This window comes from Cylas formicarius, unplaced genomic scaffold (assembly GCF_029955315.1).
Source record: "Cylas formicarius isolate icCylForm1 unplaced genomic scaffold, icCylForm1.1 PGA_scaffold_6__28_contigs__length_40554024, whole genome shotgun sequence".
NCBI lineage: Eukaryota > Metazoa > Arthropoda > Insecta > Coleoptera > Brentidae > Cylas > Cylas formicarius.
Window position 1 is genome coordinate 8,295,041 of NW_026844347.1, and position 27,457 is coordinate 8,322,497.

The following is a 27,457-nucleotide window of genomic DNA, read 5'->3' on the forward strand; positions in this document are numbered from 1 at the left end:
TTGCTTTCGTACAATACATTGTAGTCTCTCCAAATAAATAAACTATTGTTATTTCTATTATTATTATTATTTCTCGGTGTATATGTCGCAAGAATGCGACTAACAGATGCGTGTCTACCAAGATTGGTGCGACAAAAAGGCTTGAAAAATAAAGTGTACGTTAAAATTTACGTCAGACAAAAAATCAACAGAGTCTAGATTGTGTTTCAGACTTTTAACAAGACAACGAATGAGATCGAAACTAAAACTGTTATGGTGTTGATCTTCGTTGACCAAGCCTGGAAACGCACTGGTTTTCAAACATATTGAAATCTAGAAATGAGCACCATTTCTCACTCCCTCTCTCTCTCTCTAATTTATTCTAATTTTTGATGGTAGTGTTAAAGTTCAAATTAAAATTGAATTCGGTTTCAGCCTGAGCGAGTCAGTTGAAGCAAATGAATATAAAATAAATCATTAGAAGACAATTTAGATGACTCATCTTAAAAATAAAAACAGATTTACAGATAAAGACAGATTTAAAGCTAGGATGTCGCACGTAACGAAGATAAAATATATATAAATTAAGTTTCGACATTTATAGATATCTTTCATTTAAAGACGTCCACTCAAGCAATTTATCGCGGCCTCAATTTATTTAAAAACTTTTACATCCATTCCTGGTAACACGTGTAACCCAATTTCTGTCCTGCATGTCCCCAACAGTTTCTCCGTACGGAGTGTGTTATCTGGCAAAGATAAATCACCTCAGGAAAGATATGGGCCAACGGTTTCGGAGCACATACTTGTAAGAAGCTTTTAAAGTGCCGAGTAATGTATAATTTCGTTCAGCGGCTTCATTTATTTCGGTGCATTACCGGAAAGAATTTGATTTTCGCAATTGCATTGAATGGGCGTAAACGACTCCATTTTTCACTGGAAAATCTGTGGCGACGAAAATTTTCCAATCTAAACTATAACGCACAAGTAAAACAAGGGATTGCTAAGTTTTTCATGATTGAAACCACAATATACTGTTTAAAGCGACATATTTATCTATTTGACCCCTTTTGAAAACATTAAAAGGTTGGCAGGTTATTAGGCTTTTTCTTCTGAAACAACAAAAAATAATTAAAACTTGGCCTTATGTACAGGGTGGCCAAATAAAATACTGGAAATTCTAAAATACTGAAAATAATTTTCAAGTCAAACGAATATTACCTCATGCCTATAACATAAGTTTAACTCACCATATTTAAGCAAATTAGGTCCCGTTTGAGAGATTAAACCTCGGTTATTAAAAAAATATATACATGTGACAAAGTGGTTTCTACCGCTCCCGGTATGAGACGCCAATTCAAGCAATCAACGTTTTGTTAAAGTTTATTCGAAATTTTGAACAGAATGACAACTATTTCAACAGAAGCAGATAGTAGATCAAATTTGAAAGAAAAAAACGCTATAACTTCACGTATTCAAGAATTATCTCAAGAAAAGCTTTTTCCAACATTTGAACTAACAAATTATGTTGGCAGTTTTTATGGTCAAGAATGCTGTAACTAAGGTAATAAATGTTTTATTACGACAAATAAATATTAAACAAATTTTCGAATCGATATCAAATAAAACACTTCAATTTTAATGCATTATGTGTTCAAAGGGTCTTCCGTGAGATTGGGTGAAGTAAATTACCTTTCCGATTAAAGCCGCCAAATTCTACTTTCCATGTCTATCATTGTTGTTGGTTGAGTTTGATGAACAATGTCCTTTCTGCGACCCCATAATTAAAAGTCGAGGCAGGTCAAATTGGACGACCTAGCCGGCCTCCCTCTTTCCTATACAGCGCCCCTGAAATTTTTCGTTGAGTGCTGATATTTTAATTTATAAGAAATATAACCAAACTATTCATAGTGAAGCCTGAGATTAGCTGCGTTAAAAAAGTTCCACCAAATTCTTGAAATATTTGGAGCAGTAGTAAGCCCGCTTTTTGACAAATATTTTTATATTAACATAGCTGAAACGAATACCGATGGAAATCTAAGATAAGTTCGATGCCATTTTTGTTAAATAGTTTTTGCTATCTTTTTTTGTTTTTGAAAGAAACTTCCACAGGCTACTGTAATGCTTTTTACAAAACTTCTGGATTCCTCCTGCGTCGGTTTTTGCTGACGTTTCGCCAATCATGGCTTCTTCAGAGCTTGACTGAAACTGGCTCGTATTTTACTCTGTATCTGCTTATATATTGCTTGAGGGGGGGGGCTAATTAGGGGTATAGTATTAATATTAATCGCGACTCAGGTCTCTACCTGAGTCGCGTCATCGGAGACGATGTTTATACCCCTAATTAGGGCCCCCTCCCCCAAGCAATATATAAGCAGATACAGAGTAAAATACGAGCCAGTTTCAGTCAAGCTCTGAAGAAGCCATGATTGGCGAAACGTCAGCAAAAACCGACGCAGGAGGAATCCAGAATTTTTGTAAAAAGCATTACAGTAGCCTGCGGAAGTTTCTTTTAAAAATTAACAAGCCTTTATGGAGAGGACATCAAGCGCAAATGCAGAAAGTTAGAAGATCACCGACTGTAACTGGTAAGATTACTCTGTACACTGACACTTTTGTTACGTTGTAGAGACCATAATGTTATCCCCAATTTTCTTAAAATATCTCACCACATTACTTACAACCTCATCCGCTTATAAAATTTTTAGAAAATCTAGTTTCGCTTTACTTCGAGAAAGAATTCATCATACCCGTAAGGAAATAGACCAAGTCAATAAGGCTCTTCTGTCTCTACACCTTGAAATTTCTTCTATTTTGTCCCCATCTGAGTTCGATACCCTTTCAAACATGATTCATGACAAAGTTTTAAATCTTCATTTGTCTACTACCCAGAATCACATTCAGAAATTTGAAAAACTAAAGACAACACTAGGAAAACCATCAAACTCTTCTAAACTACCAAACATTGTAATAAATTTATCATCGCACCAACTTTCGGAAAAGGAAAAATTAGTTCTTTCGAAAGGTTCCAACTTCGTCCTTGCCCCACGTATTATCCCAAAAGAGGAAATTATTTCAAATGTCGAGTCTATCCTAAACAAACTGCCATCTCAAACAGCTAATGAAATTCGATTTGAAACCGCAAAAATCCTTAAAAAATCAAAACCTCCTAAATCCAAATTTGCAAAGCCTGAACGCATCGCCCTAAAATCTCTAAAATCCAATCCAGACATCGTGATCCTAAAAGCAGATAAAGGAAATGCTACGGTAGTCATGGACACAAATCAATATCAGGAAAATATTCAAGATATTCTTACAGACGGATCATATCGTCAACTTAAAACATTTCCAAACAGATCCTACGTCATCTATGGATCGCAACCTTAAATCTGTTATTAAGGCTTCTTCTCTATCAGATTCCGTGACAAAATCTGTTACCCCTCACGACTCTAAAATTCCTCGTCTCTACGGACTTCCAAAGATTCACAAACCAGGATTACCGCTTCGACCTACTGTCAGCACCAAAAATTATCGGTTATCGACTCTCTTGTTTACAGAACCTTAAAACTATCTCAGCCCGAGTCACTAAAAACAGAATTAAAACACCTTACCTGTGCTCTACTCTCGAATAATTTCCACATCAAAGATATTAAACGTTCCATCAAAAAATACACTTTGCCACAACCTTCCAATAGCAATGAGACCGAAAGCAATCCTACACTTGCCACTGTGGTCCTTCCTTACATTCAAAACATCACTGACCATATATCAAAAGTTCTAAAGAAGTATAACGTCAAAACCAGATTTACCACTTGTCCAAAAATCTCTCAACATCTGCGGTCCGTCAAAGACAAAATGTCATTTGAGACACCAGGAGTTTACAGCATTCCATGCATATGCGGCAAAGAATACATTGGAGAGACCGGACGAAAAATATCAACTAGGTTGAAAAAACACGCAAGAGCATTATTAAGACAGAGAAACTCATCAGCTGTTGCCGAACACACTCATGAACCCGGACATAAAATTTTATTTGATAAAACTAAAATTCTTGCATGTAATCAGTTCTTCTACCAACGAAAAATCCGAGAGTCTATAGAAATCTATAAATATAAGAAGCCAACAGGATGAATGGCGAAACGTCAGCAATTTCGACTAAGCAAAAACCGACGCAGGAGGAATCCAAAAGTTTTGTAAAAAGCAGTTTTTGCTATCTCTTTTAAGGGAAAATGCTGGGGGCATTCGAACTTTTTTTAAAGTAGATATCAACACTTTTACAATGGCTAAATACCCTGACTGGATTGATTTAAGTTGCTTGTATCGCTGCTAGAGAGCGCTTTGCGACGTCACTATCACTATAGAGAAAAATATTTTTTGAAATGGCCATCAGGGGACGTAATTACTATTTTCATTTTTAAATACTTAATTTCAACAAAAATTTATAATATTAACAGCAGGGAAAATTGTGAGGCGTGTTTGGACATTTTCGGAAATAAATGCCAATAACTACAAAAAGCATTTTAATAAATTTGAAGAAGTTGAAAAGGGTTTTTCATGAACGGATTGATTTGGATTGCTTATATCGCCACTAGAAGGTGTTTTGCGACCTCAATACAAATTACATTAATTTTCTCATTCAAATTAAATGCCACGATATCACTGTTATTTCAAAATTTCGAATGATGCACGCTAGTGCAAACAGCATTTCGACATCTTTTTTTAACCTACAATATCAGTCAAGGAAACAAAAACTCGAAGTAATGTCGCATCTTTGTCTTGGACCATCCTTTTCGCTAATAACTCGTTGCACACCGCTCTATTGCGTTACCAAATAGCTATATGGGTGTATGGTCCATGTGTATTTTACAGTACTTCAAGTTCGACGAAAGTTTACTATTAGAGAAGACTCCAGCAACGCCTGGGAATTTTATTAAAATTTCATTTCAACTAAGTCACTCATTATTAGTTAGAAACAGACTTCGTATATCGTGCACATAAATACGTTAATATTAATATAAGCTTAATTGCGGAGTAAACGTTTATTAAATGTAATCTCGAACCCGAGCAGATTCCGTTATAATTTATTATTTTGACGCTCTCAAGATTGGCTAGTAAGGACGCAAATAATCTCCCGAGAAATTAACGTGCTAATTTTACTTTGAATCTTCGACAGAGGAGCTTTCCAGTAGCCTATTTACCACGTAACATTTTGCACTTTCATTATACCAATCAAGATACAAAAAGGGACTGCGTTAGATAAGTTGGCAGAAATACTGCTTCTTATTTGAATATCGTATACCGAACGCTCTGGATATGCAAATACGGGTCATATATATTAGCTCTGTGCTTGCACATTAAGCTCGCCCATTGGCGGACGAAATTGCCTTTAATATTATACGATAAATGTGCAATACGAATGCTAGTTTGGTTATTATTTATCGCGTTGAGTAATTACCTTAGCCGATGTTACGATACATTTTTCACAAAATAATATAAAGTGGTGGAAAATGTTAAATTATAGTTCTGCTTATATAATTATAATCTTTTTTAAAAAAGTATTTCGTCCCTTTGCACAAAATTATTATTATTATTATTGTTATTACGTTTTTTCATAACAATCAATTTTTGTAGAGTTTCTCTCTAAATCATTCTTAATTTGGATGCGTGTTTCGATTCATTGTTCCAATGAAATCGCCAACGCAATAGTATATCTTTTATCGGAAGATATAGAGAATGTATACCTCTTTGTATGCAAATCGGTCTATTTTACCTGTAGTTGAATAATTACAAAATGTCCATGATTCCATGATAATTTGATTAAACGAGTTCTTACCGTTCTTAGGCCAAATTATTACTAGTTTGCGTTTTTAATTTATGTAGATAACTTCCTGGGATGAAGTTTCTATATTTTTAAAATGGTTTTATCAATTCTGGAAGTAAATTTACGGCATCTTCCCAAACTTGGAGATGGTTCTCACATCACCACGTCTTTCATATTTTTCTCATATTTTCGGCTTTTTGTAGAAATATTAAAAGACGTTGCAATTTCTGACTTTGTTCCCATTTTAAGTAAATCTACAATTTTTTGCATGAAATCAGATGGAAAGTAGTATGATAAATAACTATTTAGAATAATTTAGAACACAATAGTTTAGTAACAAATGCTAGTGCGTTAAACTAAACAAATATGCGCTACCATAAATATGTTTTAATTTCTCTATCATTAAAATGTCTTTCATATTATTTAACTTTAACTTCAAAGATCTTGAAAACTAAAAATTAAAAAAAAAGAATAATTAAAAAGCATTACTTTAGATCCACAGGATATTCTATTCTGTTTTCATATTAGTTTGGACCTAGAATCCCTCTTTAATATAGTCCCTATTCCTGAAACTTTCAACATTATTTCAGATATATTAAATCTGGAACCGAACTTTTTCATCTTAATTGAAAAATGCTTATCTGGAACATATTTTTCTTATTAACGGTCATCGCAAATATATTTAGTGAAGCCTTTGAGGAGAAAGCCCTCGAGATCTTCCATCTAAAACCAAAACTATACGCTACGTTGATGATACTTTTGTTATCGTGGTCAAAAATTCCTACGAGAATTTCTTAGTCATTTAAACTCTATACACGCTAACATATATTTGACCATTGAATTAGAAACTAATAATAATCTCCCATTCTTAGATATTCTTATTAAGGGTTTTACAAAATACTTACGGACACAGAACGATACCCTAATGCATCACAATCCGACCCAAAAATCATCGGTTATCAACTCTGTTTACAGAGCCATTAAACTATCTCAACCCGAATCATTGAACCAAGAATTAAAGCACTTTACATCTGCTCTTCTCTCTAATAATTTCCCCATTCCAGATATTAAGCGCCGCAAAATACACTTCACCCCAATCTTCCAAAGACAATGAGTCCGAAAGCAACCCATACCACTATTGTCCTTCCTTACATTCAAAACATTACTTACATCATATCAAAAGTTCTTAAAAAATATAACGTCAAAACCAGATTTACCACATATCTAAAAATCTATCAACAAAAAAAAACTGCAACTACATGCATAGACGGCAAAGAATACATTGGAGAGACCGGACGAAAAAAATTAACTGGACTCAAGGAACATGAAAGAGCTTTAAGGCTACGACAAATAAACTCAGCAGAAATTGCCGAAAACAATCACGGAACCGGACATAAAATTTTCTTCGATAAAACTAAAATTCTTGCATGTAATCAATTCTTCTACCAACAAAAAATCCGAGAATCGATAGAAATCTATAAGCAACCAATCAATCTACCAATCATCCGAGATAATATTTATGCACCTCCTTTAGGCCCATCCGCCCTCAAACAATATTTAAGCAGGTACGGCGTAGACAGGATAACAGCATGATTGGCGAAAAAACAGCAAGTCCGATTCAAAATAGTGTGGTAAAAATGGTCAAAAATAGCAGCAAACCATTTGTATTAGTATCTAATTTACAATATCGACTCTATACTACACACTTTAACAGATTTAATAAAACTTCAGAATTCATATTTAATTATATTATTATTATATTTAATTAATATTAATTAGTTAATTGATGGAAAATAGCTAATAACAAAAATAAATAATTAAAGTTTACAGGTTAACTAAACAAGGTAACAAATTTGCATAAATAAATCTATAAAACAAAAATTTAACTAAAAAGAGTTCGACAATTCGGTCTATAAAGTTTAGTTAAAACTGTTAAGGTATAAACAAACTTTGAAATTTCCGTTTTTGTTCTTTTTCATATAACTGTTTAAACAGTTCATAGTTGTCAATAGAAATAACTATACAGTTAATGACCTTAAGGAAAAAATTAGACAACAGATTCTTGCTTTAAATGATAGCGATGCGGTTAGAAATGCGATCTCCAGCATTATGACACGCTATACAATGTGTATTGCAGAGAATGGACAATCTATTGAAAATATATTACACTATCACCATATTTAAGTTTTTTTTATAGTTATTTGTTTCTGTTTTTGTTTTATAGATTTATATATTCAAATTTGTTACCTTGTTTAGTTAGCCTATATTCTTTAATTATTTATTTTTATTATTAGGTATTTTCAATAAAGCTAAATAATTAACTATTAAATGTTTCTTTAAATATGAATTCTAAAGTTTTATTCAAGTTTTGTTAAAGTGTGTACTATAGAGTCGATTTTTTTCAAAATTTCGACGTATTAATGGACACCTTGGATTGTTAGCAACAGGTTTCGTTCGTATATCTGGAGTATTATATGTTTAAAAGAAGTAGTATCATGCCTTTGCCAACAATTCATACTTTATTTATCTTAAACTTCGAATTGATATATGAATAAAAATATAGGGTGTTCCATTTGAAAATCTTGCCGCCTATTTGGAACACCCTGTATAACCTGAGGCGGATCTGTCAAACTGATTGAGTAGTGCATCAACCTTTTAGTCTGTTGTTAAATTTTCATTGCAATACTTGGATCAGTAGCGTCACAACACAATTTTATATGGGCCATTCGAATTATGAAAAAAAAAACACGTAACCTCAATTTCTGTCTATGCAAAATTCGAATGGGAATTTCTTGAGAAAGTGACCAAAGAGTTCAAAAATGTCGAAGTATACAATGTGTTCTAATTAAAGTAACAAAGTTGATGTCGGTGGGACAGTTTTCGCACACCCTGTATCATCAAAATTATAATATTTCAAATCTTCAAGAGAGTCCAAGAATCTTTTGTTCGAGACTTTGTTCGTATTTCCAATGGGTTTCCAGATCGTATAGTGGATCTTTTTATTTGGTGTACGTTTGCCTATGGCCGATACCGAGATTGAGCGGAACTCGTCATTATTTTGTATTTCATTAATCTGAAATTTTCTAAAACCTGAAGAAAATTAAATTCCCTATCAAAATATGAAAGGAAAAGTTACGACAATTACTGAGTGCAATAAACCTTAAACTTTTCCAAATATTTGGAATTTTTTTTCTCCACTGTTACAGTAACCTTCATAACTCAGATTCACTCAATTGAAGAACTTAATCATATTACTTTTTTATACGACTTTCTACATACGGAGTAAATATCGGATTCCCTACAGAAGAAAGGACGAGTCGGGGTAGCTCATGGGTTTCAAGATTTAATTATTTTAAGGGGCTTGATTTGAATATCCGATAAATTTCTATATTAGGTTCATCGGATTTTTTCCATTGAGTAATTACTTTCTAAAAAGTCGTCGATCTTTTAATCTCTTAATAATTATATTAAAATAAAAAATAATTAAAAAGCAAGTTGATTCATCGACAACCGACGCAGGAGTCATCCAGAAGATTTGCAGCGGGTGATCATTTATAATATATATAATAAAAAACTTTTTAATTTAACGTTTAGGAAAAAATGTCAAATACATTCATGTTAAAAAGTTGTTCCAAAAATAGTAAGCTATTTGCAAATAACCCACAGATGAAAGGTAATGGTGTATCGTGTATAGTATACGCTTAATAAAATCGCCTTGAAATTCTGCACACTCCTTGTATGATATGTCCTTTACCCAAATCCAATGTGAGACTTTGAACATAAAGGCAACGTTCAAAAATTAAATAATACTCTAGAATTAGGTGGCTGTGAAATAGGTCCTCACCAAAAAACAAAATGTTTGCTTATAACTGACAGTGATAGTTACACATTGAGCAAAACTATGCTACTGTTATCATATATTAAATGTCTTACTCGCAAAGAAAAAAAAAGAATTTTGGAAACGTTTATTAGACCAAATAAGAGGGCTAACTTGGCTCAAAGGGAATTACGTGTAATTAACCCGCGATGCCACGTTTCAAACAAAAAGCTTTCATCGGACCTACGAAAGATTTCAACAACCAGAAAGAAGAGAATATTTCGTATAATAATACTAATACCGAAGTATCTGTATCCTATACCTAAATTCAATAGTTTTGGAAGTATTTGTTAACTTAAACGCAACATTAAAAAATATTCTAGAACTAATAGGTATAATAAGGGGTGTTTTTTTTTCGATGTATAGAACTTTAAGTTGCAATAAAACAACAATGGATTATTCGATTGGCAAGAATTTTATTTATCCGAAAGATAATCTTGTGGCATTACATTTTAAATATGATTTCTGGCATATGACCGCCACGGCTGGCGCGGATATAGTCCAATCTGGATGTCCAATTTTCGATGACTTTTTCCAACATTTGTGGCCGTATATCGGCAATAACACGGCGAATGTTGTCTTCCAAATGGTCAAGCGTCTGTGGTTTATCCGTATAGACCAATGACTTTACATAGCCCCACAGAAAGTAGTGAAATTAGGCGGTAACCATACGTGTCTTTCAATAAATCGATTGTGGCACGAGCTGTGTGACATGTTACCCCGTCTTGTTGAAACCACATCTCCTGGACATCATGGTTATTCAATTCAGGAATGAAAGAGTTAGTAATCATAGCTCTATACCGATCACCACTGACTGTAACTTTCTGGCCATCATCGTTTTTGAAGAAGCACGAACCAATGATTCCACCAGCCCATAAAGCGCACCAAACAGTCAGTTTTTCTGGATGTAGTGTTTCGACATACACTTGAGGATTAGCTTCGCTCCAAATGCGGCAGTTTTGTTTTTTGGCGTAGCCATTCAACCAGAAGTGGGCTTCATCACTAAACAAAATTCGCTTATGAAAATCGGGAACAACGGCAATCTCGTTTTAGGCCCATTCGACGAATCTACGCCTCACTTGATGATCGTTTGGCTTCAATTCTTGCACGAGTTGAATTTTGTAAGCACGTAAACCAAGATCCTTCCGCAAAATCTTCCATAAAGTAGATGGACACAGATCTAATTCCTGTGCTCGATGGCGGATGGACTCATTCGGGTCTTCCTCAATGCTACGCTCTACAGCAGCAATAGCTGCTTCTGTACGCACCGTACGGCGTCTCTGGGGATGCGAGTTATCAATAAGAGTAAACGTGGTGCGAAAACGTTCCATGGTTAATCAAATTAACTGCTCTGCTGGACGATTTTGTCGACGATAAAATGGACGTAGTGCGCGATACGTATTCCGCACAGAACCGTTATTTTCGAAATAAAATTGCACTATTTGCAAGCGTTGTTCAGGCGTGAGTGTATTCATGATGAATTGCCAAACCAAACTGAGAATAAATCACATGACAGCTGTTAAATCGGTAGCCATCTTGAACAGTAATGCCAACTTAAAGTTCTATACATCGAAAATAATAACCCTATATAATATGTAGGTAATTGTAAATAGAATTGTCCAACTGATCCCCCATTTTCTTCAATTCATCTGTTGTATGTTCTCCGTAATCGTTCTAAAGCGACAGTGATAGATTGGGACTATTCTTCATTTAGAATTTGAACTTCTGTTCTAATCATGTTTTTTAGATGGTTTCTGTTTTCGATGGCATTTGCGTTTACACAATGTTTTAGAGTTCCTCATAAAGATGCATCTATCGGCGTCAGGTCAGAACTGTTGGGTGACCTTTTTATTGTTCCAATTCCAATTGTTCCCAATCCATTCAATAAATCTTTGATTTAAATAGTCTTTAACAAATACTATACGATGAGGAAAACACCGTCTTGTTGAAAGACTAGGTTCTTTAGTTCAGTTCAGGTCAATATTTTTTCGATTATATATTATATTATATAGCACTGGTTGAAAACGATGACTAGCATGATATCTTGCAAAAAGCTTAGTTAGCTTAAAAAACTGTTATAGGTGTAAGAATAGCTAAGCTCAACTTCGCTTTAGGGCTAACAAGACAATATAATTCAAGCTGATTTTTGAGAAACCTTTCCAGATTTCCAGATGTGGTAGAAAAGGCGAAAAATGCTAATCCGGGGCTAATATCGTCCAGTTGGTTTTCTCATTCAAATAGTCACAAAGCAACACGAACTAAAAATATAAAGATGGTCGTTTTCCATTCCCCCTACAACTGCGCTAAAGGTTGCTTAAATACCAGGAATGCTACAGTCCTGGCAACAGAAAGCCAGTTATTGTTGACTTATTTATTATATACAATTTTATAAAATGAGTCAACATTTTTCTTCTTGATTCTAGAATTTTGGGAACATCACTTTTCCTGTCGCTACCCCAACAGCTCGAAGACACCCTACAACATTAGATATACAAAGAACTGCACGGGCAAGGAAAAGCTCACCGAGGAAAATATCGTATTTGAGGATCAACTTCAGTTTGTCTCAGATGCCGTCATGGCGTTCGCTTACGCCATAAGGTAAATTTTATCTCCTTTTCTTCCATATTTGTTGAGATAAGAAGTACTATTAAACATTTTTGTCTCACAATTACTAAAAGAAAAGACCATCTTGTGCTTTTCATGCCATATATGATCAAGGTTTTTATTAATTCCATACATTCCTTTGAGGTAATGAAGAAATTTAACTGCATGCTCTCTTTGTTCCTCGCGGACTTTAATGACTAGAGGGTAGTTTCTAGAAAGTTTTCAGTACTTTATTATAACGTTTCAGCAAGATCTAAATTTTTTAAGTAAAGAGTAAGTATTTTGTTACAAAAAGAATTCACAATTTCAATTGCGAACTGAAGTGACTGTAGTCCAATAAATTTAAAAAAATGCCAGTAAAATCTGGGCCCTAACTTGGCTAAGGTAAAGAAGTTATAAATAGGTACGAATCTGTAAAATGTTATATATAAATAATTTTTATTTTTAAAATTATTTTTAGAAATTGTATTGATAATATAATAATTTTCTATGATGTAGAATACGAATTTGATCCATTGAGTTAAAAGAAAATTGTGGAATAAACGAAAAAAAAAAACAAATATTTCATTTTTTCTTCAAGTTCAATCTTGATAAACTGTTTAAAAAATAACATAAAATATTAAGAGACCTTTCTTGTAGATCATTAAATTCCCTTTAAAAATTGCAAAAATAAAAAAGTTAATTCAAAAAGATTTATTAATGTCTAAGGCTTTATTTATTGGAAATAACTTGTCTGTTTTTTTATAGAGAATTTAATTTCCTACCAAAATATATTCCGAGAGATATTTTTACCTCATTGGTTTGGTTATTTTGACGCAATAATGGACTAAAAAATCCAAAATATATATAATAGACTTCTCATAAATATTAAAGGCTCACATTTTTTGCGTTTTTCTGAATTAGTATAGTCAAAATTAATTCCAGTATTCCAGTTGTAAATATATTAAAGCTCTTTTTAATACCAACACAAAAATATTTTCTCTGTAACACTTTAGTTCTTTCGCTGTTTGATTACGCCAATGTGGTGAACGGAGAATGGCTTTCTTGCACAAAGTAAAAAATCAATTCAAAAACTCTAAAATTCCTGTCTGCTATTTGCTTTTAACGCACCTTACCGTAGTGATATATCCATCTCCTTTTCTAAATAAATTCAATATTTTAAACATGAGCAATCAAAGGAAACTACGTATGCATAATTTGATTATAGAATTATGAAATCAGGTAAACCGATTTATCTAAATGAGCTTTTCAAACTTCTTCCACATTCCCAAAGAACAAGTAATAATTCAACTGACATGATAGGTCGTTGTAGAACGTCAGCATTTCAGAGATCATTTAATGTGGCAATGAAGATTTGGAATAGTGTTACTAATTAGATAAAAAAATGAGGGATGTTTGACTACACTAAATTAAAAAAATAAATAAATTACTTACAGAACAAAATCTGTTTTCACAATAATCGAATTAAATTTAAAAAATGTTGTCGTAATATGTTTAAACTCCCACATCAGCGTCGTCGTCGATTGGGGTTTTGGGTCTCTTTTTTCTCCGTTACTATTAACACTTGAAATATCCATTTTTTCCATTGTCCTTCTCGTTTTTCGCTTTTGTATTTCTTAGAAAGTTTGTCAGATGTATATTTTTTCTCGAATATTAGTCTTGCAATATTCTCGTATTCTTCTAGGCTTCGATGCTATGTTAGAACTGGATATGATTTTGATTAGCATGAGTATATAGGGTTTTCTCGCACACGAGTGTTTGTGACGGCGGCTACAATCGAGAGGAGCTCTTTTTATCACAATTTGGTACTTATGAAATTGTTTTTCTTCTTGGACAAACAAAGAGAATTATTATTATTACTAAGAGTTGTGTACTCTTGGTGCAAAATAATTCTACAGAGCGTTGTGAAACGGTTTTTGATACGAAGCTAAACTCAAAGTTGATATTGCTTATTGTTGGGTAATTTTTTATTCTCTGTTTTTTTTTTAACAATATACTTTCGAATATACAATATTTCCGTTTCTTGGAATGGTACTAACTAACCAAAACGAACCAAAACTTACCAATACTAAATGCTAGCAATTTTACATCATCCCAAAATTTCATACGACAGATGGGACTGTACTAAGGAGACATGGAGTTAGTTGATTTTTTCTAAACATTTACCAAGGCATTTAAATTTAAGCACCAACCCCCGTATTTTGTTGTATATATTCTTTGCTTGTACTATTTCATGTGTATTATTTATTCTTAAGAAATAAGGTTTGGTGAATGAGTTTTATAGATTGCAAAGGGTAGTATTCAGATTTTCTAAAATATTGAGTTTATTTATTTTAATCCAGCATTTTATGATTTAGAAATCTTTTTGAAATGTAGTTTTAAATTCTTTCCAAGTATATGCCGTGAAGAAAAGTGTAGTGTCATCAGCAAAACCTATTTACTAATAGATTTTCATTCTAACAAGTCATATACCAAAATATCACCGACACCATCAAATATTTTGCCTTGATTATTTTGCCCAAACGTAGAGCACAAAACAACACTCTCTTGCTCATTTGGACTAAAAAGTTTGTCTGTGCGTATGACTAACCAAAAAACCCAAATATATTGAAAAATATCATACATACCATTGTTGGCAATATAACTCCTATTTTATCAGCGATGGAACAATTACAATCGATGTCTTCTTTTCGCCGTTTCACCGACAGCGGTTCTATTTTATTTATAGACGCCGGGCCATGTCGCACCATTAAAATATAAGAAAAGGAAAACGGTACAGGATTCGATAGACATGCAGTTCAGTCCTGACGATAATATATAGAGCTTATATAGCTGGGTTACACCGATGGCCATTTATTTTAGATTAAACTTTCAATGGGAATTACATTTCGGAGTAAAGCTTTCTGCTTTGCAAATGCACTGAATATATGCCCCTATAAATGCAATATGAGATCGCCGGAATATGCCGCTGGAAAGAATATAATATCCAGTTTATTTTTATAGCACAACATTTAATGGAACTAGTACTAGACGTCTACTATGAAGTAATAACCTATAAATGGGAAGTTCCACTCTTTATCAAGTTTTGTAAAAATCAATAGACTTTACGCTATAGTAACCGTAGAGACCATAAAAATGATTCAAAATAATTATTAAACTAAATTATTGCAAAAATAAAAAATGAGAAACGTACCAAGGATATAAAATTTGGCGCCGTGCATTTGTCAAAGGAAAGGTCCGAATTTCGTCTAAACCGAGTTCAGAAAAACGTTAACAACTTGTGAGCCCTTAAGTAAACAAATGAAGGTTTGGTTTATTTTAAAAGAAATAATATAGAAGTGACTGGCTATAAAAAAGTCAAATAATTCCACATGATTTTCATCTTTTTATGAGACTCTTCAGCACTGATAATATGTTCTTAGGATTTTCCTACTTTTTATTAAATTAAACGTTAAAATAAACGTTAAAAATATGAACAAAACTGGTTAAAAAATTATTAGGTTGTTGCATAAGATCAAGTATAATGGAGAAATGTGAGATTGATTATTTAAACAACCAAGTTGTAAATTTGTAAAATTTTTTCAAGTAGATCTACGTGCAAACGTACCGCCGATCAAATCGCATGCAAGTCCTGTCATTTATTTCAGTTCTCTTTTAATTTAGGGGTGTAAAATGAATTAGGTTCGACGAGCCAAGCTTTTACTCATATAAACTAATTACCAAATTTGGCAATAAAAAGAAGTCTACTACAAGAGGCTCAGAATGGAATTCAAGATAAAAGAGAAAATATAAAAGGGAACGAGTAAAAGAGATAGCATTGGAAAATTAAATCAAATCAAGCCTCATATTGACTCTTTTCATTTTACTCAGTGGCACTATAAATTGGCACATGCACCCGAAAGAACATACTCCCAAAACGATTTCCAGCATCAAGCTAGTGTCTTATGAAATACATACAAAAGTATTTGCTTTACAAGATGACTGCCTGTTATACGAAAATCGCATGCATGAAGTAAATGGGAGCATTGTAAAGTAACCATTTGTAAACTATGATTAATGAAAAAAGGCAGCCAAACACATTCTTTATTCCTGCTCCTCAAGTGTAACAGGAAACAAGGAGTACCTACTATACAAAATTTGCATCTGCAATCAGCGTTCGTCTTGTCAATTCAGGCAGGATCAAAAAAAAGAATGGAAAGCGTCTCAAATTTTCAATGCGATGCAAAAGAAATATTAAAAAAATCTGTTCGGTTTGATAGTGGGAAAATATAAATAAAGATCCATAAATGTCCGTGCGTTATTGATCTTTGATCTTTGAGCTTTGGACGAAACGTCAAACTTTAAAATGATTACATAAATAAATTACTAAATTGTATATAAAAATACAGATTTGCTTGTCGAAAAATAATATTTAAAATTCATAACTAATGTGACAAGTATGAAAATGTTTCGCTGCTTGTGCGACTGCTCACTGACTCTCAACCAATGGTCAATGAAAGCACTAAGACTGAAGCATTAAAATTATTTTATTATACCGGCATACCCACTAAAAGAGTGCTTTTTTGTCTATTTGTCGCCCTCTTTCCTGCTCTTGACCTTCTCGTGACTAATTTTCTTCATTTTCGACCATCTTCGACACCAACGTGTTTGAATCTTCTGCTATATATATGCCCGTGTAGTAATATATGCTGCGATGATCACAATATGGACAAGCCTGAAAGACTGATATGAGCTTTTTCGTCCACAGGACAATCCTGACTGCCAGATGGTCAGTGCATTTTCACACCTGCAGCCAAATGACTAAGTTGATCTTCGTCTCTATGAAAAAAGTCAATTGAAAAAACATTTGCAACCACCGACGGTTCTTTCGTAAACTGAAGTTACTTGCCAAAATAAGAAGCTCTCCTTTTAGCGGGTGTTTATAGAAAAATGTTGTACATATCTTTCGCATGGTATGACTATTATTTTCAGTCTGTGTTGGACTCTATTTTGCCAAGATGGAAATGTTTCCTTTAGTTCTTTGTCTTGAATAGTGCCTAAATATCTGGCACTCCTTTCACGTTCAAGGTCATGGAGTTATAGGGCTGAAATTCCAAGCTTATGAAATATTATTTGATTGTGTTATCTTTATTTTTTTTGTTCTATTCCCACTTTAACTGATGAGGAGTGCTCAAAATGTCATATTAAGACGTCAGCTTCGTTTAATTCTGGTAATGATAATAACTTTATAGTTCTTCTATGACATTATCCACCTCCATCGAATCAAAGAAATTTTATTGTAATGACGTTATCATTAGTACCACAATGTATTCAACTTTCCAAAAAATAACAAAATATAGTATACTTCTCACGCCGTAACAAACTCGTGACTAAAGTGTTCATTACGCTTGTTGCATAACATACTCGTTCAAACGCTATAGCTGGTTTCAAAGATAAAAAAGTGTCTACCTAATTAATGCTTTTTTTATTTCCACGCCCTAATTTCTTAAATGGTTTTAAGTTGCGAAGCATTTAGGTTATGAAACTAACCGAAATGTCACGATTGACATAAACTTGCTTAGCTCTAATGTTGTAATTCTTAGTAATGTTCTGTAATCTTAACAACAATTAAATAATAATAAGAATTTTTCAGGGATATGCACGACGACTTGTGTAATGGCCGAGCAGGTCTGTGCGATGAAATGAAACCCACGAAGGGACCTGAACTACTGAAATACCTTAGGAAGGTTCATTTTGAAGGTGAGGAACAATAATTTATATAAAGTATCAACATGTTCTATTTGGAATTCATAATTCCCTATTGGTTTCTGCTTTTTCATGGTTTCATGCATTTTAATAAGACAATCAGCTCCAATCACTTTGTATAATCAGCTTTAAATAAGTCAAGTACCTATATTCAGTCTAACAGATCCGAGTTTTCTTTGACCCCACTACATTCACAAAATGAGAACAAAAAGTACATTTTATTTTGCGAGAAAAAGAAGAGACAAAAACATTCGACGAAAATTCGGACCCTTGGCTGCTTTTCCGACTTCTTCTTTAGTGCCCGTAATCATTAGTTGCATCGTCGAAAAGTAAAAGTTAAGAAAATAAATTACCCATGTTAATGGACGTATAAAATCCGTTCCTGTAAAACACAACTTCCTTAAACTGAAAAAGTGAAACAAGGTAAAAAAGTGTTTATTCTATGTTTTTTAGGCTTTCATTCATCACAGAACTTAGATTTAAAAATTATAAATTAAAATATTTGCTTACTTTTGACACATTATTCCCTTTCATTTTTGAAGATGTGCATGATATCTCATTGCCTCACTGCTGATTGAATTTAGTCACGTAGGGAGACTGTTCTCCATCGAACTCAAATATTTTCAGTGTCACAGAGGCTTCTCCGAAAAGTAGTAACAACTTTGATTTCTACATATAATGTTACTTTCAAAACATTTTTGTAAAACATTTCTTGATACCTATATCTATGGGTTGTCTATTTTATAAAGATGTAGAGTATTAAAACCTCATTAGTCATTTACATTGGACAACAGAGTGACCCAACGAATGCTTATGGCCGCTTTCATTGTTTACCACTCGGATTTATGCCATTTTGCCTAATGTAATCCATTCACCAACATTTAAAATGGTGTATCAAAGACCCCGGTAATAAAATAAAAAAGTTTAGCGTTACGTGCATTCTTTATTAAACATACAAACAAAAACTAACATAATTAAGTTATCAAAATCCATAATATCTTTCGTCATCTGAGGAATATTGTGATCCACTTGACATTATATATAAAGAGTCGACGCAGCAGAACGATCAATCAAGTAGTCAAGATCCTATATTTTCTCCTATTCGTTAATCCAATGAGTAATGTAGTTAAAGTGCATGTTAAACGAGTAATTGTAATCTAGGCTCTCCTTACCTGATGGAGCATGAGGCCCGCAGAGCGGACCTTAGATTGCAGGTTATCGGAAACTGGAAGCCAGGAACGGAAGGGCAAGGACAACTGCTACCTGTCTCAGAGGGAAATCAAAATAGCCACTCTATGAGGACGGATAGGATTTAGCCTACTTTATGGTTCCATTCGCTACAGAGAACGTGGACTAGTCTGGTACACGAATGGGTTTAAAACAAACACTGAATCATACACATCGCAGTTCTCCTAGAGCACAAATATCTGTGCCTCTTTGGATCTATCTCAGTATATTCCTATGTGATATTGGCGACAACACTGCATGCTCAAAAGCGTGCTGTATAAAGATTTTGGGAGGCATTTCGCTCTGCACTGGGATATTTTGCTGGATTGCAAGCGCAGTCTGAGTCCCGCTACTACGAATACTGCTGAGAACCGAAACAGGATATTGCCATCTAAGAACGTCATATATGGGGTGGACGACACTACATCCAGGCTCTGTTGGGAAGACAAGGAAACACCATTTCATTTACTAACCAGCTGCGTCCCACCGGAGATTAAAAGTAGTAGAAGCTCAATTCATTGAGCCCTAGAAACTACCAGAAACTATCCAAACTCCCCATGTACTGCCACTTAAAGGGCGAAGATGTGCGGGCATAATGGATCGAAAGGTCTGAATATAGCGCCCTGGGTATAAAGGACAGGGACGCGTCCCAGATGGAATAGTAATCTAAACTCAATAAACGTTAAAAAAACAAGTGTCACGTCCTGAAGACAAAATTCATACTGGACTACTGGTTCGCTGGTATCACTTCCTTGGTAATAATTTCTTGATTTCTCCAAGATGAAGTGGGCGTCTTCTCTATGCATCTTGAATGATAGCTTGCTTTATCTGTCCAATTACCACTGAATCAGCCTGAAGAAACTTTATCCTTCTGCGCTTCTAATATGGAGGATTATGTGTCTTCCCCTTTTCTCAAGGCACCATAATAACCATTGACAGGCCAATATCACATTCATTAATCAATTTTTCATCAACATAAACAATTTTCTTTTGCTCTCTTGGGTACTGCTTGGTCGTCAGCAAGCAATGTAATTCCTTTCCAATAAAAGTTTTCTAGTTATAAACGGAATAACTGTCATCCTGGTCCATATACAGTGGTCAAAAATGGCAAAGGTGAGTAGTTACGCAGTGACAATTTTATTGCACAAAATTTGACATGACAGACGCCGTAATTGAGCGGAAGTGGACGGAATTTCCTATTTTATTGTTGTGACCTTTTCTCTCGACGTTATTTTCCATATTTTTCGCATAAAATAAAACCGCAATCTAAATTAATAAGGTTTGGTTGAATATTTAAAAAATTAAAATTTTACCTGCAATTTACCTATTTCCTAGAAAGTAATGGCTTCTGCAATGTACGGAGTTTTTACAAAATTCTGATCTTCCTTACCCAAAATTGGCAAAATTATTATAAATATTTATATTTATTATAAAGTACTGAGAGGTTGTCAACAACTTTTTTAATTTCACATATCACCTAAAGGGTAAGATTTTCAATATAAAGCAGATTTGGATAGTTTCGATATATTTTAGATGAAAGTAATTCCTTTTATAAACAGAACACTGTTCAGGAATCCCTAGATTTTAAACCCGCAGTTTTTATGAGTTTGTTAACTTTAAGTGAGTAGACGACACACAATATTTCAGTTTGTATTTATCTATTTCTGTCTGTTTTTTTAATGTTGTTTTGTAGTAGATTCTATTTATTTTTACCTGTATTATTCTATTTTCAACTTTGTACATATGTGTATGTATAGAAATATGTTTTGGATAATAATTATTTTAAAACAGTTTATGGTAGGTCCTCTTTTTCTTCTTCTTGTAGTGCCGTAACCCTTGACGACTGTTGGCTATCATGCTGGTTATCATATTGAGGATTCGTGTCTTGTTTACCTGTGCCCAGTACAATTCCACGAAGGACTGAGCATTCCATTGACGTAAGTTTTTCAACCAGTATGTTCTTCTTCGTTCGAGGCCTCTTCTGCTGTTTATCTTTCCTCTAGTGATTAGATGTAGCAGTCCATACTTTTCGGGGTGTCGTATGATGTGTCCAAAATATTGTAGCTTACGTATTTTAATAACCACACTTACTTCTGTTTATTCGCATAGTCATCAAGGCTCCATGTCTCCATACCATACCACAAGACGGGAGCACTGGACCATCCTCATTCTAGGATTCAAATTGGTTTCCCATTTACACTGTTGCCTTTTGGTTCCAACACAGGTTTACAATTATTTCGATGTCTTTGTCATCTATTCCCATTGTTTTGAGTATTGCAATCATTTTTTCATGCTGAACTCTATCAAACGCCTTTTCAAAGCCAATGGCACAAGCGTACACATTGTAGTTAACTTATTGTAGGTACGGGTTACTAATCTATTGATTATTATAATATCTGAAAAACTGTGAAACCTACAAATAAAGTTTTGAACGTCGTCTACTACTTGCGAGGTTTCTATTAATTTCACCTAGTTTATTTTAAAAGGACAATTTTTGTTTGGGCTCGTAATATTGCACTACTAGAGGCGATATAACAATATAATGTGTAAACACCAGCTGGTGGATTCGAATCTTCGCCGTCCCGAGCAATCCATTTTGTTGTTACTTCGCTTCCTTCAGTTCAGTTTGATTAAAAATTCGACACAAAAATCAATCGGTTTGTGATCTTAGGAATTAAAGGCGTTGCGAAGACATTTCGTTTAATATCCTGTATATATATATATATATATATATATATATATATATATATATATATATATATATATATATATATATATATATATATATATATATATATATATGAAATGAGAGCAATCGTTAATTATAAAATTTAATATAGAAATAAAGAAAAATAGAATTTCATTATAAAAACTTTGTTTTATACTTGGCAACACAGAAAATAAATGGCAATTCTGACCAGTGTTAGATTACTTAATTAAAATTTACTTAAATTACTTAAATTTTTATTTAATTAAAATTTTCCGACTAGTTACTTTAATTTTCTTCAATCACTAAGTTAGGCTGTGAAAGTAGTTCCGTTCCAAATTTCTCATTTTAATTACTTGACCATGTATTTTTGATATGTAAGTACATATTTCTTTTCAAATATTGATATCTTTTTTAACTCAACTGTGGTATAGTCTTATCATGCGAGTCTTACGATTTCTTAACAAAAATATTAATGTTTGTTTTTCTTTTGTCTTGTTTAAATGTACCCTTTATTTTTAAGCGGTTTCAAAAGTTTTGATATACTGCTGTCAGTTTTGAGACTTCTTATAATTTTATGAAGCAATATGCTAAATAAAAAAACAATTTTGGCAACAAATCGCCAACTTGTATCCAAGAAATAGTAGCGAACAATTGAAGGAAGGAAGAAAAATAGAAGCTGGAAATGTGATGTACATAGATAAAAAAGTCTTGCAGTTTTGAAAGAAACTTTAAAAAGTCATAGTGTTTTGGTTATAATATAAAAATAAAAATAATATATTTTCTGTACACCCTAATAACTTAAGATTCTGATTAGGTAAGCTATTAGTTGCAAGTGTTTAATTTTATTTGTATGTAGATGAAATCTGTCTTAGAATGTTGTTGAGATGTTGTTATTACTTGTAATCTGCACATTATTGAAAGAAGCGATTATAAAAAAGGTCTGAAATCAGCAACTTCGTATAACTGTCTAAATATGTTTCTGGCTATTTCAACTTAGTTGGTGTTTGCTACTGCATTTGTGAACAACATAGCCTTCGTGTAGTCATTCTGCTATGCAGGAAGAGGTTGCAAAAAAAGTCTTTTTATCCCAATTCATGTTTCTTGCTTTTATTTTGGGTTGAGTGGAAATGTGTGCATGTTTTTTTGGAGACAAATAGTTCGTCAGGTAAAGAAGGAAATCTTTTCACTCTGCGTGGTTCCTATTTTGATCAGGGCAGTATCCAAGAATATGTGCAGTTTTTTGATATTTTCCCTAAAAAGTTATATAACTAGTAAATATATATTATAGAGAAAACTTCATACATTTCTTTTCATTAGTCATAAACGTGTAATAATATGGGTTTCAGAACCCCTGAAAGTCACATAATTTTGAAAAAGAAAACAGTAAACATTGACTTTGTTTACTAACAGGTATTATATCCAGTCATAAGACAAATGCTAAGCTTCATAATTAAAAGGACATTCAGTGCGATCATTACTTGTTTATATAAATAATAATATATAAAAAATAATTTTATATTTACTATTTCGTTTGCAACATTTTATTTTTAAAGGTAACAATTTACGAGAATCGTGAAAATATCCACATTGGCAAAATATGAATTGCGATGGCAAATAATCAACATATCTGCCTCACAAAGACTCCTTTGTGGTGATTGTAAACAAAGGAAAATTCAAAAAGAGAATCAAATAGTTTCGGAGAGTACAAGGAATTATAAGAAAGCGGCATCCGAAGCGTAAGAGATAAACTGCCGTCAAACTTGGGAATAAACTCAGATTAATTTCATTCATAGAATTACAACACAAAACAATGTACAGGATGCGCTATTGATGAGTTCATCAAGATGAATTCTATATTTTCTTTTTAATTTTTATCTGATCAAAATTGACCTTATCCATACACATTTGCTACTGCTTCTTCATTGAGAAAGTATTAACAATATTTGATAACCACAACACTCTTTAGTCAATTAATATAGTCCTTTAATGTTACAATCACACGTGGATAGGTGTGATTGTATGACTCTTCCTACAGCTTGCCATAGCAATTTTCATTTCCACTTAACTTAAGCCGATCTAGCATGGGGTCATTCATGTCATATGAAAATGTGTTCGTATTACCTCTGAGCTTGGTTACAGGGAGGTCTGTAGGGAGGCCTTTCCGTATTATAAAATATAAATCTATCTCTCTATTAAGAAACTCAGGCATCCGAAAAATGCAGCATCATCTTCTTATGGAATCTCTACTATATCATTTTCATTTGGTTGTCCAAGAAAACATTGATCTTCATGTACTTAAAGGCTCGTGTTGATTGGTCGAAGGAAATGCTAAAAAAATACGATCTCGGTGCTTCCAAACACGTCTATGATATCGTGACAGGTGATGAATCATGGATCTATGCATATGGACCCGAAAGTAAGCAGCAGTCGACTGCGGATCTTTCAGAATGAGACAAAGCCCACAAAAGTTGTTCGTGCGCGAAGCGCCTCGAAAGGTAAAACTGTCAATTCTGAATGGTACACAACCATTTGTTGGCCGAAAGTCTTCGAAGAAATTAGAAAAACCAACTGCCGCAGTGCAAGCAAAGAACTTTTTGAGCATTAAAAACGTTGATTTATGGAATATGGAATATGCCTATGGAATACGGCGTAGTATGTAAAGCAGACCACTAAGCTTTGCAGTTCAATTAGGGTATATAACTGTTTCGCTTTAATAAAAAGAGCCTAATAACTCAATTACCGGTCCCTTTGCCTATGAGCTTATATTGGTTTCCTTTCCTTTCCTACCTTTCTAAAATAGGACTTAATAAATGATGTTATAGAAGGAAAGTCTTATTACTTCCTTTTTTTGATTCCATATAGAAGTTAATTAGAAAATCTGCTGACTCTAAATTTTTAGCACTTTTTTTATTTTCTTATATTAAACTGTAAAAACACTTCGAAATTAGTGTTTTTTTTATTTTAAGAGAAACGCCCTAACTATGTATCATTTATATAGGGCAATCGCAAACCTTTTTACAGGTATATGAAGTCGTTATTTTTTACAAAAGCAAAATAGGGCAATTCGCTGGAAGCGAGTTCGATCCCAATTTATATTCAAATGCGCATTTGGCAAAAATCGGTAGGGCCCAAACTCAGAAGAGAACAAAGTTAGTGTAGCTAAACACGTATTTTGATAAAACCCAAACACGATCTGTTTTCAGGTCGGGAATTTTTTGTTGCCATTCCAATATTTTCACCCAATTAAAATAGAAAAACATTTTTATGTCAGCCCGGCGATGCCAATGTATCCAAAAAACGTTTCGCAAGTGATGTAGTGCTATGGTAATATTTTTATTTTAAATTAAATTAATAATTAAATGAAATTAAATAAATATTCATAATTATTTATATTAAACATGTTGTGATTTGATTTTTCAATACAGTAAGAAACACCATTTTTTGAAATATTTATTTTTTAGTTAGTTAAAATGATGTATACAGGCTGGCCCGTTTATTATGAGATGATAACTTTTCTCAGCATCTATAAAATACTAATACTAGTAGTCGCAAAACAGGTACAGGTTTGATAAAATTTTTAAGTAACTAGTTTATTAAGCACTGGCTCCGCTGCGTGTCAAAACAAAACGAGTGACTCAAATGCCAGTTGCCAAATTTGTTGCATAATATACTATCAAAATATTATATTATTATATATACAGGTTCTTTGTATTTTCGTGGACAAGTAACTTTCTAATTTTAAATATAACACCTGTATATTGAACAATTTTTGAATTATTCATAAAATTCTAGAGGTATTTCATATACAATTTCTTACCGTTTCTGACATATTTTGAATTTTTAGTGATATGTATTTTAAGAATAGATAAATAGTAAATAACATTAAAATATAATGAGCTCACTTTCAACTTCAAAGGTCAACAGAAACGTCACAGTCTCAGAAGGTCAAATTATAAACAACCAAAATCAACACCTAGAAAGAATGCCTACAAAAACTGTTTGAGGATCAAAGAATCAAACACTTTGACATATTCTGAAGATTCTAAGCGAACAAATAACATCCAAACAGAACTAACCACATCTAACTAACTAACCAAAACTATTTGATGAAAGAACATTCACGCTTGTTACACAAATGGAAACATTCCATCCGAATGACTGAAATCTGAATTTGTTGCTATTCCTAAGAAAAAAAAAAGAGCAACGAGGTGTAAAAAGTATCCCATAAAAAGTCTTGTGAGCCACTTCTAAAAAGTATTCTTTAACGTCGTCGACAGTGTAATAGCCAAATATCTCCAAGAAGAACTAGAGCAGCACTATTTGCAGTGCAAGTCTTATTTCAAAGATGAATTGCGACGTATACGCATGCCTGATGGACTACCAAAAGACATTTGGCACAGTAAAACACAAAATGATGGTCAAAATACTGAAAGCAGCAGGTATCGATGACAAAACTTGAGAATAGCTGGGAACCTTTGGTGCAACCTTGCAAACTTGTGGAGTTGAAGGAGAACACACAGATGACGTAAAAGTAAAGCGAAGGGTTCGACAGAGTTGCATATTTTCACCACTTACTTTCAACCTCTACTCGGAATACACCTTCAATAAAGCCCTAGACAGGATGGACAAGGGAATGCTGATAAACGGACAGGTTTACCGATGATATTATCATCTTTGCTGACTGTACGATCTTGAAGTTAACGCAAATAGGAAGCTGACTATTCATAAACCAAGTCGAAAGAGTTGATCATTAAAACTATCTAGGAACTATTATTAATGTAGACTGCAGCAACGCACAGGAAATAAAAGCACGCATAGAAAAAGACAGAGCAACTTTTAACAGCCCTGAGCGTCTTATTTAGAAGTCATAACCTCCCTTAGACACCTATAATGCTATGTCGTCTTCATTCTTCTTTAGGGTACAGAATCATTAACGCTTAATGACACTACAACCAAAAAAACTCAATACTTCCTATACAGCAGAATGCTGAAAATCCCTTGGACGGTAAAAGCGACAAACGACGAAGTTCTGAGGAAGTTCTGAGGATGAAGACCTGGAATTGACGAGCATAATTAAAGTAGAATACGATGCGAAGAGAGATACGGTTTACTACAGAAAATCGTACACCCAAAAATCTTTGGACGAAAAGGATCGGGAAAACGTAGGACATCGTGGCTTAAAACGTCAGAATCTGCTTTAACAAAAAAACTACACGACGCTTCCAGATTGCTTCAGAGAAAGTACGGATCGGTATGATGCTCGCCAACATTCGGATCGGCATCCTAGTCACACAGTCGGTGTTGAAGGTATCATGTCAGTGGGCAAGCAATGCAGTCAAAGCTTAAACTGCGATTAAAAGGGTTGTTGGCCCAGTCGGAGTTGTTCTATGTTCTATGTTCTATGAAAAAATGAACGATCAATTGTGATATACTTCAAACAGGGTTAATTTATATATAGTGTAATATAATTCAAACCAGCGGATTCTAATTAACT

General features: G+C 33.5%; 1 protein-coding gene across 4 annotated transcripts in view; it reads left to right on the forward strand.

Moving 5' to 3' along the window:
* The window catches only part of LOC132702882 (metabotropic glutamate receptor 2-like), a 410,472-nt gene that overhangs the window by 340,882 nt on the left and 42,133 nt on the right, over positions 1-27,457 (forward strand). For all 4 annotated transcript variants that reach the window (XM_060671733.1, XM_060671730.1, XM_060671731.1 and 1 more), the window contains 2 exons: positions 12,101-12,275; positions 17,914-18,020. In XM_060671733.1, the coding sequence (XP_060527716.1) occupies positions 12,101-12,275; positions 17,914-18,020 (282 nt within the window). The remainder of the gene's footprint in view (positions 1-12,100; positions 12,276-17,913; positions 18,021-27,457) is intronic.